The sequence below is a fragment of the Strix uralensis genome, chromosome 8 (genome assembly GCF_047716275.1).
Source record: "Strix uralensis isolate ZFMK-TIS-50842 chromosome 8, bStrUra1, whole genome shotgun sequence".
Lineage (NCBI taxonomy): Eukaryota > Metazoa > Chordata > Aves > Strigiformes > Strigidae > Strix > Strix uralensis.
In genome coordinates, this window is record NC_133979.1 from 30,539,905 (window position 1) to 30,556,000 (window position 16,096).

A 16,096-nucleotide genomic window follows, 5' to 3' on the forward strand; every position below is an offset into this window, starting at 1 on the left:
AATTTCCCTCTTCCCAGTCACACTGCCTGCCTCTCTTGTTAAGTCAAATAGCCTGTCAGCTTCTCATCAGGAAGTAGAAATGAGTTTTCCATCTCCTAGGAGATAAACAAGGCTTCCCCCTCTGCAGAGGGGAAGTTGAGCTGCTGAGTGCCCGCAAACAGGCAGGTTGGGGTGTGCTCACCCCGGGCTTTGCACCGTCCCCGTGGCACTCTGTGTCCACCACAACGCCAGTCACCTTCCTGGACAGAGCAGTAGCTACTTTAAAAAGTAGATTTGTGTATTTTTATGCAGTTTTCTTTGCCATTTTAGCTGAACATACACAACTCTGACTCACAGCGCTGCTGCCTTACAACTAAGGAGCTTTAGGTACTCTTGTCATACCACGCATTAGTAAAATATCCTTTATACCTCTCTGCAGTTCTCTTGAAGCTACACCCCTCCTCAGTTCACAGGGGAGCAGAACCATAGGATTGGGCTTTTACATTTAGGCTGTACTAATTCAGGGGAAGAGGGTTGCCGCACTCCACAAAAGTAGCATAAAACAATCTAAAATATATGGCCATACAATAAATGGAATAAAATATATACTTTTAAACTCAATTCTTTTTGAACTGTGGCTTTGTAAAGCTAAGATGCTGTAATTCTGCAGTTTTATGCTGTAACTAAAGTTAAAGATTATGTATTTACAAAAAGCACAATTACATTTTAAAACTAATTAATTATCTACTTTTACTAAAAAGGGGTCAAGCTGCAAAGCTACAGATACACTGTAAAAAAACCCACATGAAATACACAACTACCCTTAGGTTTTACTTCAGGAATCAGGAAAAAGAAACAGGACCAGGAGTGGGTTGACTTTTCACTACATCCTTGCTAATTTTAAAATTACTTAATCAAAGAGACAGACCTCGTGTTCAGAGACCATTACTGCCGCAGACTAAGGTGACACAACTGAAAGGACCACTCTAGCAGGAGGGTGCCCAGGGACAGCCTTTGCTCCTCCACTGCATCACACAGAGATGTCAGGACTCCATGGGGTATTGGCGGGTTGGCCGTTTTTCTAAGACATCTTACAAGCAGCTACGATGTAGAAGAATGAGATTTCCTTCCAGGGATATTCTGCTCATTCCCTTGCCCGCAGCATGCATTTTTAAAGAGAGAGAGAAACCAATCAAATTTAATTCATATTGCATTATTCACCAAGTAGCTATAGTCTCATCCAAAATCTTAATTGTCTAATAATTCAAATCACCTATTTCGAATACAGCTCCAAGGGAATTACTAGAAACCCAGAGGCTGCCTCCTACACGCACACTAAATCTTGCTGTTAAGATGTCTAGCGCAGGCTTTTTTTGAAACAAAGCAATAAATACTGGCCTCTTGTATATACATGTGCAGTGCTTCTTCATGTCTTCAGCCAAAATGCTGTTTGATGTTTTGCTGTTGTCTCAAGAGTGCTTTGTTGAAGGCACGGCTGTCTGTCAATCTTCCAGCTTTGCAAATCTTTTTCTACTTTCCAACCTTCAAGTTTTGACCACTAACATGAAACCTGGCACATACCACTTAAATTATGAGCACAGTTAATTCCTCTAACCACCAAAAAAGTAACAGACTGTCATTTTTAAATTACTGGAAAGCAAATGCAGGAAGGAAAAAGAGGAAAGAAAAGGCACAATTGAGCATTTCTGATGTTGCTGTTACCCTAAATACATCATTAAGGAATCATCTACAGCCCTTCTGCAGCAGGACTGATAAGCAGTTTGCAGACTTCCAAGAGAAACCTGCTTCTAGGTGTAGCCCTTTCCCGTGGGCCAGACTTGAGTACCAGGTCCAGCTTTCACCATTACATCCTGAGCTACCTACAGCTCTTCAATTATCCCGGGTTTAACAGGTCTTAGTACTTAATACCAAAGGACCCTTAAGTAAAGAAAAAAAAAGGTACAGAACAAAACTTCAAAGCAATTAACTGCCTGTCCCGAAGCCTTGAACCTATACTCTTTGGTACACTTCAGACTCAAGTTCTTCACTCAATGTTAATGCCTCAAAGCTCTTGGAGTTGTTGAGAAGTTACCCAGAACGCATCAGAAGACAGAGAGGAAAAGGAAAACAGGCTTGCTCAGCAACCACACAAGCTTCCCGGCTTCTACATACAGATGAAGTGGCATTATTAGCCCAGGAGGTGACAACGGAGCAAATGGAAAGTGTGAGGAAGTCCAGTGTTTCCACCAGCCACAATCACAAGCTTCCTTCAGAAAGAAACAGTGACCTACACAATCAACCTGCTAAACCACTTCCCACCACGACCGTCTTTGTTACCCTGCATGGTCCCACACCAGTGCAGAGAGCCCAGGGAAGCTCCCTTCTGTACCAGGAGTACCCTCCCCTGGACTTTCTGGAGCAAGTGGTTTCCAACAACTGAAAGGGTTCACAGCCAGGTACAAAAATGCCAACGAACTTGCAGTCCATAAGAACCAGTGCCTGCATGCAGGCCAGGCCCCTGAGCACACCAGTCCCCAGGGACAGAACAGCTTGTGGTCTACACGACAGTAGTACAATCAAAACTTATATTGGCCAGTTGTCTGCACTATCAACAAGTTATTCTCAATCATTCCAGCTCTGACCTGACCTTTATTCCACACCCACGTTACACTAATTAATGGTTAAGCAGAATGCAATCACTTGGTCCTCAGTACCTCTGAGGAAGTCACTATATTGACAGTGTAGGTGGGCCTGCTTTACCCTGAAGGAGCAGAAAGTGGCGTGCGCGGGTACAAAGCGATCACTGGGGTCAGTCTCAGTGCTGACTTGCTGCGAACACCAGACTACTTTTGATAGCAAAATGACTTTTACATGGGAACACAGTACACTAAGTTTCATACAGGCATCTGTGCTCCAAATATTCTGGTGATCATCCAGCTGTTCTCTCACACTACTCTGCACCCTACTACAACCATATGCACTGTTTACCTTTCAAATTTTATTGCCCTCGGCTAAGAGAAACCAGACATCACCTCCTTCTCTAAATGCTGGTATGCAGCCAAGTTCTCCTCCTGTCCACTGTTGGCATGCTCTGGAAGCTAATGTTCTCAACAAGCCAAATAACCTATTTTTCTATAGCTAGGCCAATACCTAGTCTCCAGCTGGGAAGAGCACTGTCATGGGATCTTTATTTTATTTTGAGTTTACACACTAGTTATAAATATGGAGGCCTCCAGACTGAATCACAATCTGCACAGAATTGAGGACCAGCATCAAGGGTGTAGGACACCAACCTGCAGTCGCGTGGGTCCTTCAGAAGGACATCAATTCCCATATCCTTTATGGGTGTGCAACAACATAGTGAAATAAAGACAAAGCATTCATCCGCCTGCGGCTGCTTCACAGTCACTGATGTGAAGCAGTTCTGTTGAAGACTTCCTTAAGCCTAAGCATTCCCACGTAAACAAAACCTCAACACGCTACAAAGTAAGCTTATGCAATTGGAAATAAATGTTTATTTTGAAATAAAAAGAAGACATCTGTATATATACAGACAAACCATAAACCTTTGATCAACCCTACAAAGCATGTCTGCATATAAAAAATGAAAATTGTCAGCCTCATAACTTCCTTTGGAAAAAAAGAATGTGATTTCCCACACCCTGCCTATTCACGAAGATTACTTACCACCCTAAAGAATACGGTTTTATTTAGTAACAGAAATAAATCCAAATTAAAGATTTGTAGCTGTCTGTTAACATGGTGAGTGCATTACAAATGAAAGCAGAAACAAGGGTGTAACCACACAGGACACGCTCCCAGAGCTGGCACTCTCAGGATGTCCCAGACTTGCACCTCTTGCTTTTCTAATCTAGCACAAATAAATAGGTGACCGTACAGATTACAAGTACCAGCAGAGAATCTCCATTACCACTAAAGCTTTTCCCCTACCAATCAAATGTTATTTTAATGTCACCTATTAACTTTGGGTTTGAGTTCTACCTTAAAGCACCCGTACTCCCCACTCCTACGCTGTTACACCGTTCCAGCCCCACACAGCCCTTCACCCAGCAGCAATCCTCGGTCAAAAGATGCCACTGGAATTCAGGATTGGGGTTAAGCAGAATAAGTAATCTCCATAATAAGAGGATACAACAGAACACTCTTGTACCATCTGATATTACAACAACAATGTTTGTTTACACAAGTATTAAAGGAAGGTTAAATTTCAATATCTGAAAGACAAATATTCTAGGAAATAATATTTAGAGTGGACTCTGTCCATTCGAGCAGATAATCAGAATGAATAATTTACAGCCACACTTTCATCTCCACTGCAGCTGAGAAGAGCCGCATTGTAAGGAGCTTGGGGAGATGCCGACACATCTGCTCACCAAGTGGAATAAATCGGGAGGACTCCAAGCAACAGTGGTCCAGTAACCTGTTTTACTTAGGTGACAAATGGGACAGGAAGCAGCGGGAGGAACAAGGAATGCAAACAAATCAACGTGCTCACGGTGAGGTCAGTATTTCATGCTTTTGTAATACTGCACATTCCACCTTGGAGAAAACAAGTGTTATGCTGGGTTTTCACCTCTGAATTGTCAGAGATTCTTCCTAAAGGTAGCTCAGGGTCAAGGCTCACACTGACCTGCCACCCTCGCATTCAGGCCTTCCTGCCATGCCATGAGGACTCAGAAGCTGAGAATAACATCACGGCAGCATCATTTCATCCAGATTGCTCCAGTAACAGTAAGTAGCACATAATAAACAGCTAACAAAGCAAACACGCATCAAAGAATTCTCCAGAAATTCAAGCAAGTTCCATCATACAGCTGGGAATCAAGCATCATTTGATACTTTTTCCAGTGATGTGTATGAGATTGAATTAACAGACTAAACACTAATTTTCTACAGATGATGCTCAGGTGGAAGGATAGTGCAAGTTTCATCAGGGGAAAGCCTTGTAAAAAGATGATAAGCATCTGGAGGAATAACACTGGCATATAGAAAACTGTCATTACAAAGTAGACAGACGGGGGGAAAAAAAAAAAAGTATCTTTGAACAGATTAAAGAAATCTATGTGTACAGCTAGCAACTGCCAGAAAAGACATGCATACAGTCTGGTATAACTCATGAAACACAGGGAGCCACAGCACCTTGCAGTAGTGTCAGGGGACAGCTATAAACAATCTCCTCCTATCATACAGCCTGGACAGGTTTTGCTTATTCACATCTACAGGGTCTTTGGTTAACATCACAGTCTGTGCTTATTACCTGAAAACAGGAAAAAGCAGCTAGACATTGGTATGATTTTATGTAGCACAATGAGAAGGGTCACCATATAACTAGATAATGAGCAGAGTAAAAATGGCACAATTTAGAGCCAAGATCCCCCTCCCAGCAACACTGTGCCCACTAAAGTAGCACTAGGACCATCAGTTGCAGAGCTTAGGAGTCATTCTGAAGTTAGCTTTGTCTACCCACAGACCAAGCACAAACAGGAGATTCCTAAATACAAACCCACTGAAAGTTATTAACGATGAATGGTTCACCTATTACCTGCCTTGCCTATTACTTACAACACTGGTTGGGTAGCAGGTTTTTTTGTTTGTTTTAAAGAGTTTCCAAAATGCTTCAAGCATTCTACTAAGCAATACAAAGCATTTCTGTAGGTATACAAATTTTACCAACCGACCTAGTAAGCAGCCTGCAGCAGAAATCTAAGAAACTCATTCACAAGTCCTGAATTACACATCCAGCCGAGCAGAGTAAGAACTAGGAATAGCCTCAGCTTTGGTATACAAAACTCCCTTTTCTTCACAGTCCAATGTATTAACTGAAGATTAGCTTTACAATACATGTAAGGTAAACCAAACCCAACTATGCACACCTGCAGCGTGCCTGTGATCAACTAGATCAGTTAGAAAATGAGTTTTGGTTAGACCAGTCTAAAATGAGATGACAGTAGGCTCATACTGGGAAGCTGGGTTTCAGTAGCACACTCCTGTAGTTTCTGTGCTAAGCTCAAAAAAACAAACACAGAAGCATCCATCGCAAAATCGATATTAAATTGAAAACATTCAGGCCAACAGCCAGCCCCTGACGTAGCTGCTACTTCCCCCCTGAAGTTCAAGGAACTCGCTCCATCTCCTGTGACATGGACTAGAGCAGTGCTTTGGGCACAGTTTGTATGCAGTCACACACTAACTTGATCCATTTCCAGTACAAGCCTTTCCTAAAGCTGCAGCTCATGGAAAGACATCTGCCTTCCCTCTGTCACCTCTGCACTCCTGCGGGCAATGGCAGAAGGACCCGCTGGCTTAAACACCTCTGCACGTACAGGCAGCTTGGTCACTCCAGCACAAATAGCCTGGCTCCATCCTGAGCAACACACACACAGAGGAACCCAGAGACTAAAAAGGGAAACAGACTCTAAGCAGAGAGAAAAAGAGTGTGAAAGACACCCTGAAAACAAACTGTAAAAAATCCAGTCGCCACGCACATAGTCACATTCGTTTAATGAACAGAAGGTGAAGGAATTAGTATAGCTGCTCTCTACTTGAAGGCGGGTCAGGCAAGACAGAGTTAAACATGAGTGGTTCAAAACAGTTTGGATTACTCCATTCTCTACAGTCCAGAGACATGATCCCAAAAAAATGAACAGAACATTGTTCTACTCATGAAAAGTGTCTTAAGTCATTACTTTCCTTTTGTTGAGGTTTTGAAAGCATCAAAGGAGGCAGAAGCACAAGTTAAAATTCTTTTAACATTTAAAAGAGCATAAATATAATATTGTACCATTTTATTCTTCACCTTCTCTAATATGTTTACACACAAACATCACAGCACATTACAGAACATCAGTATACCGCAAGCACTGAAAAAAAGAAATCAAAATGCTGAATTGTAACACTTTGGAGTTTTGTGGCTAGCAACTAAAAGCCCACCTTGAAATTCTAGGTATCACAAGCAAAACCCAGTAAGTCACATTCAAACATTAGACTACAAAATTTTCTTAGCACAGACACCATTTGCTCCCATTGTAAATAATAAACTGATGGATAGAAGAAAAAAAGAAAAGAAAGGAAAAAGTCTTGTAAATGTTCCAGTCTTCCATAAAACTTTGCTGGATTTTCAACAAAATTAGTAAATTGTCTTTAAAAGCTAATAATCAGTTTGCCCTACACAAAACACTTCAGTTCCTCTTAGCTGGAGAACTGGTTTTATGCTGTTGGGCAGAAAGGTTTGTGGGTGGTTTTTAAGCAATTTTGCCACTCAAAAAAAGCGAGATCTTCCTCTTTTGCCAGTGTATTGCTGGCAAGTTTTCCTCAGTTTTCCAAAGATAACCCATATATTTTAGATGATGCTAGGACCATAACCTTTAGAAATCCAGTTCTAGGACCTGCACTTTAGAGAAAAGGGAGACTGATTCAACAAAATTAGCAGGTGTAGTCAAGTGAGCAACTAAGTATCAGGTTAAACCTAAAGAATATACCTGTCTGAGCATTGCTTCAACTAAGTTTTCAGCTTAGATTATGCCTCTGAAGAGTATAAGGAAAGATTGCTCCATCACACACACACGTAGTCTATTAAGTATTGCAGTTTTTGTTTTAAAATTCTAATCAAAGAGCAGGTAGAGTTAAATCCAAAAAAAATAATCTTCCACATTAACTATGTTATACCTCATTTCCCAATTCTACTCAACACAAAGAAAGTAGTTAATACGCTAACATTAATAGTGACTAGCTTTATTCACATTAGCCAACTGCCCACACTAGAAGCAGCAGTTGTTCTTCTGCTCTGTAAATATGCAAGAAGCCCAGAGCCACATTCAAAGAGGTTAGTGAAATTAACAGTGCACTGCAAAGTGAAAATAATAAAGGTTAGGAGGTTAAAAAACAGTTTGAAATCCACATGAAGAGCAAGAAATTAGGGAGTGAAGCAACACAAAGGCAAAAACTATTCAGTACTTCAAAGACAATGAAAGGAAAGAAAGATAAAGGGCTCTACTGAGAAATTTTGCACAGATCATCACTTAATTAAACAAACTATTCAAAATGCAATGAGCTTAAAACCAAATGCTGTACTAAAATAGTCCAGAGAACTCAGTAGCAGTAAATACATGCAACAAGGAAATATACTCATGTCCACATACGAGAGGTAGCACAGCATTCAGGGAGGACACAGAACGAAAGGACCAGACTCCTACAGTTCAAATCCCCAGTAACAAACCAGTATCTCTCTAGCACAATTATCTCCCGAAGTGGCTGGCTGTCACAGAAAAACAAAGGTCTATTCTCAAGCGATGAAGAAAGTACTTCCACCAGTGAATGCCCTTATAAGCAAGAGGAATCCAGCTGTTGAAGTCCCAAACTATACAAAGCCATTTATTGTCCTAATGACAGAGGACAAAGAGTTCTAACAATCAAAAATAGCACGCAGGCTGTGAAAGGCCCATCAGTATATTAAGTTTACCAATTTAGGAGGACTGAGGACAGAAAAGTAACAGGACTATGTGTCCAGCACCCAATGCCAAGAAAAACATGATTCTCATTTACAATTCGCTTACCTTCTATAGAAGGGGCCTGGTCCACAGCTGCATATAGCATCTCTTTCAAAGCCTGCAAGGGAGAGGGGAGAGAACAAGGAATACAGTTAGTATTTAAAAAAAAAAAAAAAACAAACATTGTTTTGATACGCCTGTTTGAAAACAAAAGCAATTAAAGTCCTTTTATCCTCCAGACTGACACAGAAAGCTATGGTACGTGATGTCAATGTTATCACACGTATTTCTGTTAACAAAAGAAACACGAGTTCACGTTTACTGACTGCTTTGTCTAAAGCCTGTTACCTTACTAATCTATAAAATTTATTCCAACTGTATCTTTCAACATCTTCCTTGGGAAAAATGTTTCCCAGTTGGTAGGATGTTAAAGGTTTTACATTAAAAAAAAAAACACAAAAATGTTGTGTGACACAGAAGAGAATTTGTCAAGGCAAATGGAGGAAAAGCAGCCTCAGGGATTTCTTATCACTGTTATATAGGTGTACGGCACTACACATACATTCTAAAAGCTGAAGACAACATGACGAAGGAGATTAGAGAACCAGGGGTGACGGCCTTCTCTTGAGGTGGAAACTAAAGGACAACATTAACACCAGCCAGAATTATTAACCAGGTCTTCAGGTCCTACAGGCACCATTAGCTGCCTCCCAGAGACCACAGGAACAAGCTGCTCACCCACACTCTGGTTGCCAGTGCAAGCGATGAGTGCTGCGGGCAGCGGGACCAGGAGGCAAGGAGGTCCTACCACTAAATACCAAGCACCCCTGGCAGTAACCCCTTCTGTTAGCAGAGCCAGGAGGGAGGCACCACATCACTTGCAGCTCCTTTTCAGAAGGCCTCTTTTCAGACAGTTGCTAAGATGCTGGTATTATTCCAGCTGTAGACTAAAGATTTGCTCTCTCTCACATCACAAGTGCAAGCAAGAATCAAATAAACTGAGTTTGGATCAATGGTTGAAGGAATAGGTTGAACCATAATTATGGAACTAGAAGCCACCAGGAAGGTCCCATTCCTACTGCTGAGTGATTTGTTTACACACATCCCACATCACTTGATAAAGACAGGCATCTTAATGCACATACTGAACGTGAGCGTGCTTCACACACAGCTGCTGCAAAAACTAAATGTTATTCCCTCCCTCCTGAACCCACAGAAATCTAACACACAAGAGTCATTCAGGTCTTTTGAGTTCTTGTCTCTTCTGCCTGTTTCCCAACATATCTTATACTTCTATAATCCTACACCTCTGCATTTACGTGTGTGTGTCCCCCAGTCAAAACATCACGGCCTAAATAGCAAATTCCCTAATACCCTCAAGATGAAAACCACAAGCTCAGCAGCTGGAAACTCAGCACTCTTGTAACATGGTGGTTACAATCCTGTTAAGTAAATATAAGGTCTAAAGGACATGTCTGTTTATCACAAGATATCCTAGGTGGCAGGCTACACAGGCAACTCAGACATCTCTCCAAGGTCTGATTCCCGAGTCCACAGAGGTGTCAACAAAGGTCACTTGCATAATTGTTTTCCCAACTGAGCCACTGCTGAATGATCCTTGTTCCAGCGGCACAGCTCTCCTCTACCCTCAGTGCTTTCTTTAAATTCCTTCCAAACACTGGCCACTTCAGTCCTTTTCCCCCCATGACTCACTGGCCAGCAGCATGTGATCTGCCTCCATGCATCAAGTGGTCAAAAAGCCTTCCCCCTTTTTCATCCTGCTCGTCATCCTCACCTACCTGTAACTTTTTCCATGAACTGCAACCACACAGCATAGGATAAACAAACCTGAAGAGACAGTAAATTGAAAGTCACTGTAGTAAAATCTCCATCCCTTAACCTACCCAGAGGTAAACTCGCAGTGTACTTCCCATCTCTGGTTTTATCAGTCATTTTGGAAAAACAAATTAAAAAGGACCACAAGACCGACAGTCCTGCACTAAACAATCTTGAAAGCTGAAGGTGTCAGTCGTCCCGCAGACCTCTCTCCCCATGCAGACTGACATTATTACAATCTGGCAGCTGCAGGGCAGCAGATTTTGTTTCTGCTTACCTGACCTATATAAGTAAACCAATAACCTGAAAGTGAACGGCTCAGTGCTCCTTCACAAACTATTTAGTCCTCTAAGTTACAGAATTTTAGAAGTGATTGTTTCCAAAAGTTATCCATCTCTGTCAGCTTCAAATGTTTAAGAATTTCTCTTTCTGCCCTCAAACTAGACAAAAAGGGTTATTCCCCACTTTAAAGTGTGCTAGTGGTACACCTTGCATCCACAGTAAACTTGTATAAATGTATATCAGCATACATAAAAAAAAAAAAAACACAGAAAGAAAACACACTTTAAATGCAACTGTCAAACCTTAACAGTGAGAAAATTTAAGGACAAAACCCTTAAAATGCTCAAACAAAACCGTTGTTTTAAACGAGTAGCTTTCAAACCGCTTATGCTCTTCTAAGCTCGTCCGCTAACACCCAGAAGGACAAATAGTGAAATAGCACAACAGATTTGTGTCAGAAGGTGGCAAGCCTGGGTGTGAACTGCCTATCATGAAGCAGGATTTGACGAGCAGAATTGGCCACCTCCCAAAAACTGAAAGCCTGTTTCTGGAAGAGAGACTCCAAAGGCAAGCAGGCTACCTCAGCTATCAGTTTCGTTTTCCCCACCTACTTCCTGCTGGAGGTTGTGTGTCAGAAAAATTATTTCTAAGACTTAGCAACCTGTTTCTATTCTCCAAAGGCAAAAGTACTTAGAACCTGGAGTCTCCTTAAAGGGAAATCACATGCTTGTACTTTTTACCCATCTCCCCCATGAACTTGTAATAACTGTTCTGATTCTTCTTCTTCCCCAGATGCTGCAATTTCAAAGCTGCTAAGCACTTTTTCTTTAAAAATACCATCAAACTTCTGCATCCAGATAAACAAATTCAGGCCAGATTAACCGAAACAAAACTGCCATCTGGCAACTGCAAAACTCCACCAAGTTTCCATCAGCTGGAAGTGCAGACATACACTTACATTTAGAAGTCTGAGCAGATGAAGCAACGCTCTCCTCTTTCTCCTAAAAACATTCTGGAGATGGACACAAGAGCAAAGGAAATCTGCAGCACGGTTTGTGGATAAACAGAGGACTAGCAATCCAACAATTTCACTGCATCAAAAAATATACATTGAATGCGGTGAAGCATGCTCCTAGCAAAAAAGCATCAGCTGAAACTCATCTAAGAGTTACCTTCGGTACTTGTTCGGTACTATGTGAAAAAAAGAATTCTGTTGTCTGACACAAAAACATGGGGTTTTGTTTGTTTTCACATTTTAGCTTTACACCAAAGGAAATGAAGAGTAAATGACTGGTCCAAAACATAAGGTTTTAAGGCAACAAGTCCACTGAAGCAGTGCATGCCGCAGCAATCATTTAACTGGCTGGGAGCAGGCTACTAACTCTACAGAAGATGATACGCTGCCAGATCCCCTAAAACAAGGTGACCAAACTTTTTCGCTCCCACTGCCAGGGTCAGGGCACATCCACTGCTTGCATGGCAAGAACTGTGCAGCTACAGGAGCCGAGTGCCCAGGTGCGTGTGCGAGGCTGCCAGCACCCCACAGCCTTGGCACACACCCCTAAAGCCACTGCTCCCCTCTGCTGCGGTCTTTGCACAGAGAAGGCAGCGGGTACAGAAACCTGAAGCATTACTTTTAACAAATAGTAAGTTTTCAGATGACAGCCATTGAAATCAGGACCAAAGTTCTTTAAAACTTTGGCATATTTAGCGTTTAACATAATTAACAAGCATTTCCACAAATTAAGCATTTGTCAATACGTTGTTTTAAACTCAGTCATATCCAGGGAGTAGCCTGATAATGACACTCAGTACTTCAACAGTAAAAATGCCCCTTTACATTGGGATTATGTATTACGTTATTGCCACTGGCCCTCACATAAAGCCCTCCTGATCATTTGCACTGACTGAGGCTCCCAGAACCGTCAGCTGGGAACGGAGTTTGCGTAGTAAACGTGACATAAAATTTGCGTGTTTTCATTCAATCTTTAGAATGGAAATTTGGAATGGAAAGTCAAATCAAGTCACAATCAAGGTTAGTGTAAGGCTCCCTGTTAACACTGACTCAGTCATGGCAAATGTCTTTGCGAAAAGCTGAATAAAAGGTAACAGCATAGGTCATCATTTTCCCTCTTTTCTACAAGCCAAATGCTTTCTCAGAAAGCAAACATACAGCAATAGTCACTGCAGAGCTTTTGCTAAAGAAACTAAGAATCTACGCCACAGCTATCAAAGTATATCTTCTGCATGGTGAATGGCTTTCTGCACTAAGTATGGCCAACTTTCATACTTCCTACAAGCACAGTTATAACGCTTAAACAGATTTTTGTTGGAGGGAAAGATCATGTTAATGGTAAGAACTGTGAGGGCTGTAAATTGTTAAAGACCATCTGAAAATGAAACTACATTTTCAGGTATCCAAAACGCAACAGTTTCATTCTTCTTCCTGACATTATCAGTAACAGATGACACCCTGCTCCTAGTGTGACTGGCAGTTTATGTGAGGCAAAGCTCCTCACAGCCACACTCGCTGCACATCCCACCAAACCAGAGACACGCCACCTGGTGAGGATGTCTCATGTTACCTGGGTCTTACCACACTTTGGGGCTGTCTGACTGCACAAGTCACCTGCTCTCCAATGGAAATAACTACAAATATCAGAGTAGAAAAATAAGACGACTACACATAAGCTTTACGATACAGAATGACTTAAAGAAAGCAATTTCTATACCATCTTCTAGTCCTTCATCAGCATCTTGGACCTGACATGGGAAGTTCCTGGAATAATCTTTTCAGAGTTAAAAACCTACACAACAAGATCTCTCACTCTGAAACAGTGCTTGATTACTGTTTTAATTAAGATGGAAAGATACAATGTTTCTTCATCTGACAGTCTATAATGCTATTAAATATACAAATAATTCTTAAAAATTTTACTATGATGCACACAAGTAACAAAAGCGGTGCTTGGCCTTGCATTTGCTAATCAACAACTCAGAATTTTTCTTGACAAAGGAGGGCTGTATGCTTTTTGCCTCAAGTATAATCAACAAGTAAACCAAGGTAGCACCAACCTTTTATGCACCGCGGCCACACGACCACCAGTTACTGAATAATAAATGCCAGACTATTCCATTACTGTAATATGCATGAGCGAGAGGCTGACTCACATTCAGCCAGCTGCAACAAGGGAAACAAAGAGTTTTGAAACTTATTACCAAAAAGGAGGGTGGAATTTTTATATTCATTCACTCTACGTTAAGCTGTCTATCCAAGGAGGAGATGACTTGAAGTCCAGAAAGAGTAACAACCTGAAGGAAGTTTTTACTGAAATCTACCTTTATTTTAAATTGGGCTGGGGGAAGGGAGAACGATATAATAATACTGCCCTAGTTAAAACATCTGAAAATTAACCTCCTGTAATGAAAACAGTGGCCAATAAGCAGCAGAGTTCTTCAGACATTAATCAAGGTGTCATAGTTCACTGGGTCTCCTTTACCCTCCCTCTACATCTGCCTGGTCAGCATGCAGCCAAATCTTTTGCCCTTCTCTTTCCTTCTTGCCTTCCCCTCCAACACACCTCCAAACCCCTCTCTTAGGGAGATATGCAAGCTTTCTGTTTCCAGGACACAAAACAACTCTTGCACGGATAACCCATCAGAGACGTGATGCAGAACTAAGCTGGTACTTTTATTTTATCAAGACAATGGATTTCCTCCTTCTCAAAGACTGATGCATTATTTGGTCATCTCGTTCTACAAACAACTCAAGGAGATCACAGTTTTGTTCTAAAGCCCAATCCAACTGCAGTTTTTATCTAAACATCCATTCCTTTGCAGTCAGGTAAAGGAAAACAACGGAATGGTCAAAAAGGCAGATATAAACTTTTCAAATTCAACATTCTAACAAAACCAGCTAAGATAAATGCGATTTTCCTTGCAAATGCAGACAGATTAATAGGGATACTAGAAATAAATTGCTATTACAGTCCTAGAGAGAAAATACGGGCCTTCAAATGGTAACAAATATTGTATGGTTTTGACTGACTCAATCAGTCAAGAAGTTTTGCTGACCATGGCTCTCCTATAATCAGCTTTCCGTTGTCTAGGTTTAATTATACTTGTGGAAAAGACCAACATCACTGGCAAGAACCACTTTTACTGCTAAGGCTGAACTAGGAAACGGTTTTACTACAAATAACCACCTTGAGCTTTATCTGGTTAAAGTGAAGACAAGCACCACTATGATAAATCTGAAACTAAGCAATCAGTGTGACCTTTAGAAAGCTGGCATAATAAAGACTGAAAAGCTGTATTCTGCAAGTATTTCATGATTAATGCGGCAGAACTTTGTGCAAACAGTGTTTATAAATGTCCTGATTCAAGCGGTTCACCTGAAATCAAGTATGAAATAGCGAGATGCAAAGCCTCGCTAGCCTTATTTAAAAAAAAAAAAAAAAAAAGGCAATCGATGCCAGGTTCACTGCCCTGTGTTGAGTCACTCCGGTAAGCTGTCAGCGTTCCCGAAGGCGGCTGTGGCCCTTCACGCTTGCGGGGGGGAAGGCTCGGCCTGCGGCTGGAAGGTGGTGGGTGCTGCCCAGACAGCTCGCCCGCCGGGCTCGCCCTTGGGAGCCGCAGACGGAGGCTGAGAGCCGCCTCTCAAAGTCACCCCTCCTCTGCCCGCCCGTGCGGAGAACTGGCGGTGGTGCTGAAAGACGCCCGCTCCCGGCAGCGGGGCTGCGGCCGGGCCGGGGATGCCCGGGAGCTGGGCACCGCACAGCCCCCGGCCGCGCTCCCGCCGCCTCCCCATCCCTTCTGACCTTTGTCCCACCCCGAGAGGTAACAGGCAGCAATTCATTAATTAACTCCGAGCGGTCCCCAAGCTTCGGGGGGCGGCAAGAGCCGTACCCTCTCTGCCCGCCATGGAGGAACACGCCGCTTCCACACCGTCCGCCCGCCGAGAAAACAAGCGGGAAGCTGCCGGCCGCCAGACACCGCCGCCGGGCAGGGGAGCTGCCTCGCCGCGCCCCCCCCTCCGCGCCACCAGCGGCCGGTATGCGCCGCAGGACACCCCTGCCGCTCGGGCACCGACCGCCCTGCCCCGAGGGGACACGGGGGGACCGGGGCCGGCTTCGCCCCCCGCCCAGGCGCGCCGAGGGAGCGGGCCGAGGCGGCGGCGCGGCCCTACCTCATACTGGATGTACTGCTTCCGCCACTCGGGGGTGATGTGCGCCGCGAGGTGCTCGGCGAACTTCATCCTGCCGCCGCCGGGCCGGGGCCGGGGCCGCGCTCGCTCTGCGCCCGCGGAGCCGCCTCAGCGGCGCCTGGCTGCGAAGGGGCCGCCGCCGCCGCCGGTAGTGGGGGGCGGGGGGGGGCCGCCGCCACCACACATGGGCCCCCGCCCGCCCAGCCCCGCCACTCCTCAGCCCGCCTCGGGCCTCCTCAGCGCCGCCCCGCCGCCGCCGCCGCCGCCTCCTCCGCCGCCGCCGCCA

At 43.4% G+C, this 16,096-nt stretch overlaps 1 protein-coding gene across 1 annotated transcript in view; it reads right to left on the bottom strand.

Moving 5' to 3' along the window:
- XPR1 (xenotropic and polytropic retrovirus receptor 1) overlaps positions 1-16,096 on the bottom strand; it is a 114,260-nt gene extending 98,164 nt beyond the window's left edge. Inside the window, exons 1-2 of the mRNA XM_074876952.1 lie at positions 15,793-16,096; positions 8,553-8,604 (exon numbers count right to left, since the gene is read on the bottom strand). Of these exons, the coding sequence (XP_074733053.1) occupies positions 8,553-8,604; positions 15,793-15,861 (121 nt within the window). The 5' untranslated portion in view covers positions 15,862-16,096. The remainder of the gene's footprint in view (positions 1-8,552; positions 8,605-15,792) is intronic.